General features: G+C 32.0%; 1 protein-coding gene across 2 annotated transcripts in view; it reads right to left on the bottom strand.

Annotated features, from left to right (window-relative positions):
• The window catches only part of LOC111381221 (probable transcription factor KAN2), a 2,495-nt gene extending 625 nt beyond the window's left edge, over positions 1-1,870 (bottom strand). Inside the window, exons 1-2 of one of the 2 annotated variants that reach the window (XM_023004977.1) lie at positions 935-1,870; positions 719-795 (exon numbers count right to left, since the gene is read on the bottom strand). In XM_023004977.1, coding sequence (XP_022860745.1) covers positions 719-795; positions 935-1,514 — 657 coding nt within the window. In that variant the 5' untranslated portion in view covers positions 1,515-1,870. The remainder of the gene's footprint in view (positions 1-718; positions 796-934) is intronic. The other variant, XM_023004978.1, reaches the window with a different exon arrangement.
• Between the last annotated feature and the right edge of the window lie 3,871 nt (positions 1,871-5,741).

Genomic DNA, 5,741 nt, shown 5'->3' with positions numbered 1-5,741 from the left:
ATATTTAAAAAAAAAAAAAAAAAAAAAAGGAAAGAAAAAGAAAAAGAAATAAGAGCTAATGTAGGTCTTCCTATATTGTAGCCTAATGCAGTAAAAGTACATACAATAAATGTGTAGATATCTAACATACACACATATATATATATATATATATGTATATATATATATATATATATATGTATGTATCCATATGGTTTCCTGAAGATTAACCATGGCAAATAAACAATGGTTTTCTAAAACCAAAAATATGCTAATATATATCATTGAGTCATGATGGTTCTGTACTTCCTTTTGAAAAAATGTGCAATTATTTCAAATAAAAAATAAATAAATAGAAAATTGACTCTGTGTTTTCAATTCTGTGTTTTGTCTTATATGTTTGATATATTATTGTTGAATGAATGACTCTATCTCTCTCCTGCTATCATATTCATCTTTTTCTTTTACATGGAGGGTTCATTTTTCCAAGCAAAAAGCTGCATAATAGCTTGCAGAACCATCAGATCTAGTAGGAAAAAAAAAAGTTCAGACGAGTTGAGAGCTTCTCTTTAGGGAAAAATGAACATTGGAATTTGAGATTTATGTGTTTTTGACATTTACCCCCTTTTTTGGCAAAATCTGAGCCTTGCAAAGGCACCATTGTTAGCAAGCAATTGATGAACAAGCTGCATAAAGATTTCATCTTGATTTGGAGAAGAAGAAGAAGATTGTAATTTACCTGTAAATGGGACTTAACATGTGCCAAGGTTAGATCTTTAACGTCCATGAGCTCCAGAACTGACTTGGGTGTTGCTCCTAATTTTCAAGAGCAAATATAAATATTACTTAAAGATTATCCCTCTCTCTATTTACAGCAAATGTTCAAGATTGCTAAATGGACCATAATTAAGTTTAGAAAAAAAGGAGAAAAATTCAATTAAAGAATGAGACCTACTTTCATGGCCACCCAAGAGCTCAACAGCATGAACAAAACGGGAATGAAGGGTAGTAGTCCACCTCATCCGGGGAGCCCTCATGCTCCTTTTAGCCGGGAACCTTGACCTCATTAGGCTTTGAGGCTGAAAATGGCTGCTTGCAGCATTACTATTACGAGTGGAAGAAGGTACAGATGCATCTAAATTTTGCTGATGAGCAAATGGGAAGGTCGGAGGGTTTTGGTAAACTGGAATTCCTCTTATGGGCCTCAAGAAACTGAGTTCCGGGCTTAGCCCTTGATGGTGGAAGGGCTGAGGACGAAGGTTTTGCTGTGGAAACTGGTGGATGAAATTGTTTGTATTGTTCTGAAGAAGGTGAAGATGGGTACAGTCCGGTTCCGCAACCCTTTGGTTCGATAAAGAAAGCTCGAAACTGTTGTCGGGGTTTGCCATTGAAGAGATTGAGTTTCTAGAATCTAGAGCTCTCTTCCAGAACCCCAAATCCATTTCATCCTCTCTTCTTCTCCAACCTGATGAAGATTTGCTATTTGGGAGGCTGATTTGTAGAGATAGGTCTGGTTGTGCTGAAAATAACTCCATAACATACAATCCCCGCCCGTCCCGGAAAAAGTTTCTATCTCCCTTTCTTGTTTTTCCCCTTTCTACTTTAGCTCCCACTCTTTTAGTGTTGCAGAAAGATTAGAAAAGGCCTTGTTTGAGACAAAAGCTGAGATTGGATGCAAAATTTCCGGGAGAGAGACAAGAAAAGAGAGACAGATTTTCTGGGGTTTTCTTCAGATGGGATTTGATGATCAATTCGTGAGGAGTAGTTGCAGACTTGAGATTGAGAGAGAAAGAGAGAAGAAATGACAAGCTATGAAGTGAATGGTTGTTTCTTTTGTGTGAAGTATATGCAATAAAGTGACACTTGAGGAAAAGAGGAACGAGGGGTGTTGGGGCGGGTTAGGGAGTGGGGTGTTGTATTACAAAAGTTTGTCTTAAATATTTATGTTCAGAAGCAAACCAATAATAGAGGATGTATTTTCATTTATTACTGTTAAGGGAAAAAATTTCACATCGATTAAAGATAAAAATATAGACCAATTTATAAGGTCTTGAGATACTCCTCTTAACAATGTTTTTAAGATGGAACCCCAAGTTTTAAACTCTAACGAACGATTCGATTCGACTATAAAACTTAATAAATGAGCATACGAATTTTAAAATTAGACTGCTCAAAAAAATCACCATCTTGTTGGAGCATGTTAAGGAATAAAATTTCACATTGATTAGAGATAGAAATATAGACCAATTTATAAGGTCATGGGCTACTTCCCTTTACAAGGTTGACTTTTTAAAATAGAACCCTAAATCTTAACAATTACCTGACTAATACATAACTTAAGGCCAACTTATTAATTATAAAGAGCACAAATTTTGAATAATGCTAAGCACTAGTTGGGTTAAATGCTTCAATATTCGATATTAGTTTAGGTAGAAGTGACGATGATATAGAAAGGTAGTAAAAAAAAATGGTTAATGTCATTTCATCGAAGTTGTTAAGAACATAAACTACACAATCAGACAATTCAATAAAATTGTTAAATTTGATGAACAGATATGTAAAGAGTGACTTTACTAAAATGACTTTTGAGTTCAGTCACTACTGTCTATCTATGTTGAAATATCTGATGACTAAAATTAAAGTTTTGTAAGCAAGGGAGTTTTTAAACCCAATTTTCACTTGTACATATACTTTTGGGTGGGGTGAGAAAGGGAGAAATAAAAGATGGAAAAAGAAAAAGTGAATTAGTCTTGAGATTTGATTCGTTTTATATCTGTACGTATTCTTTATAAGGGCAAGAAAAGGAAATTTTAGAGCAACCTTTTAATCTTTGAATTTGTCCCTCAACAACTCATACTTACCTTTCTTAAAGACCAAAATAAATAAATAAATAAAAACAGCTCTTTGTTTGATTGACACTAATGGGTTTGTGCCTCATCTTCCCAAACCCTAAATTCAAAAAATAATAATAATAATAATAATAGTAATAATAATAAATAATAATAAATAAATAAATAAATAAAAATTCTTATTAATTATAAATGCCACATGATCCTCCACTAGTTTTCCTTAAAGTAATGTCTATTATAAGATTACCCAATCACTACGACTTTTAGCCCAATTTTGGACCATATTTAGTTTAGGACCAATTTTCTTTGATAATGAAATATCAATTTACATCCTAGAGGAAAATTACACTTTAGGCCTAAAATTTGTCCCTTCACTATTTTAATGTGAACATAAATGGCATATGCCAGAGAAAAAAAAAAAAAAAAAACAATAGAAGTTAAAATTTTATATATTGTCAAGAGCAATGTATCTAATGTTACGTATGTATGTTAAAGTTAATTCAAAAGGTCATGCACTACTACAAACATTTTTTTTATTTCTTTATGATCAATCGAAAAAAATAAAAATCACACGATAAGCAGTAGACATGATCCCGTTAGCCAATATTATGTTACACAAAGGTGAACATCTATAACTCATGGTCTACCTCGTATTTATGGGCATGTTCTTTTTTTTTTTTTTTTGTGCCCTTACACATTTTTTTTCTCTTTTCTTTTTGTTTCTTTTTTACACTGATGGATTCATTAATGGCAAAAGGAAGAAATAGTATATTATCGTACTCTTAAGACCTTGTACAATATCACACACCATGTCTTATTGGCATTCTAATAATTGTTCCATTTAATTTTTTAATTACTTTATTAAATAAACAAGTTGTACATTTCTGCACCTATTAATAAAAAATAACACAAAATCTACAAAAAGGAATTATGAATTCCATGTAAATATCTATTTTCGAAGGATAATAGAAGAAATCATTCTTTCATATAACATCCTAATTGAATTGTATGTATTGATTTATTAAATATCTATTTTTATTGAAAAATTTCCTATTTGAGGACCTGAATTAGAGGTAAGGTAAAAATTAGTGATTTTGAGTCGGTCAAGCCCTTGTTTGGTGTAGTTAAAAATCAAAATTTTAGTATATTTTTAGAAAAGTTGATGAAACAAATTATTAAAAAATTGATAAAAGTCATGTGATTTCATGAAGGATTAGGCTATACGTTTAGGGCCCATATGGCCCTGGACAAGGAGCTTTTCCTTTCATGAAATATATGATTAAAATTAATTATTGATTTGAATTTAAATTTGTATAAACTATTTTAGCTACATCAAAGAAGGACAAAATGTGATTTGACCTTTTTCTTTTTTCATATATAACTAATATCCGAAAAATGTAGTCCATTTGATGTAGCATAGAATACGAATGAGACAACAAAATAAGTAGTTCGAGGAGCTGAGTGGGTGTAAACCTGACATTAGTCTTAAAAGATATAGAAATAATTTTGTTATAACTTAAACTCACTACATCTAGTCCCTCGTCGGACTTTACAATGATTGTTACTATGTGCTATAAGTTTTATTCATTTTCTTGAAGTTGTAAGATATGTGTTGTTGAATTTTGTTGAGGCCCAATTATCTCAAAGCCAAGTTCTTTAAGCCCACATTTATGATCCAAGTTGATGACCCAATAATTGGAAGTTTTGGATTTGGCAAAAATGTGTTCTTTTACTAACACACTTTTGGTTTAAAGAATATAATCTCTTGGATGGTGACAAGTGGCGAGCTCCTTACCGTCAAATCTTTTAGTCTCATATAAATAGGTTCTTGTGACTTTAGGGTTACACTTTTGTATCATTCTCGATGGTTTTTTGGCTCCGTGCCTTTTGTCTTCTTCGTTTCGATCTTGTGTTTTCTCTGAAAATACTTAGTATTGTATTTTTAGAGAAAATAGAAGAAAAACTCTTGTGTGAGTTTGCTTTATGAGAAGATTGTGTTGTACTGGTTTTTTGAGAACTCTGTGTTCTATAACTTGATTTTGCCTATTTTGGTCGGTATAGTGGATTTGAGTTTAATCCTTATAGATGCTCAAATGGGGACTAAGCGTCGGAAGTGGTCGTTGAACCTTTGGGTCCTTTGACCAAAAAATCTCTTGTGCTCTTTAACTTCTTGTTATGTGTTTGAGAAATCTTGATTTTATGTGTTAAGTTTTTGGTTTAAAAATGATTCTGGACCTACAGTGGTATTAGAGCTTTAAAATCTGTTTTTTTGACTTTAGTTTTCTCAAACTTATTTTCTAAAAGTCGAATACCTTGGTGAGACTCTTTGGCCTAAAGAAAACGATAGATCTGAGACGATCTGCCAACATTTAAACAAAAATCTTTTTCGTCTTAAGTCAGAACCATTTTTGGGTGTTTTTCAACATTCTTTTCATTTTGCAATATTCGGCAACGATTTACTTTCTAAAAGAAAATAAACAGTTGGTTTTGTCTTCTTGAAATCTGATTATTTTTTTAAACTACCCTAAGTTTGCCTTTGTCTAGGGGTCCCTTAGAGAACCCTAGAATCTGAGGAAATTTATGGCTTACTGTTCAAGAAATTTGGAATTGTTTGCTGTTTGATTTTATGTTATTGATACTATGTGTATGTTTATAACCTAAAACTCATATTCTGTTATCGAACTGTTGAATGACATTAACATGTGATACTGCTTCTGAGTTTCGTGTTCCTCTTAGGGAGATGCCTAATTGCATGTATATAATTTCGTGAAGTTATACTTGCTAAGACTTCATTTTTTTGGCTTACTGAGTGTAAGTACATTTGGCCTACAATGCCTTATTGTATTATAATTTATCACAAATCTTTGGTGTTAGATTTTTTTATTCTGTGATTGACATATCTTGTATTAATCA

Source organism: Olea europaea, unplaced genomic scaffold, assembly GCF_002742605.1.
Source record: "Olea europaea var. sylvestris unplaced genomic scaffold, O_europaea_v1 scaffold227, whole genome shotgun sequence".
In the NCBI taxonomy this organism is placed as follows: domain Eukaryota; kingdom Viridiplantae; phylum Streptophyta; class Magnoliopsida; order Lamiales; family Oleaceae; genus Olea; species Olea europaea.
The sequence above is the reverse complement of the archived record's forward strand: the minus strand, read 5'-3'. Positions and strand labels throughout refer to the sequence as shown.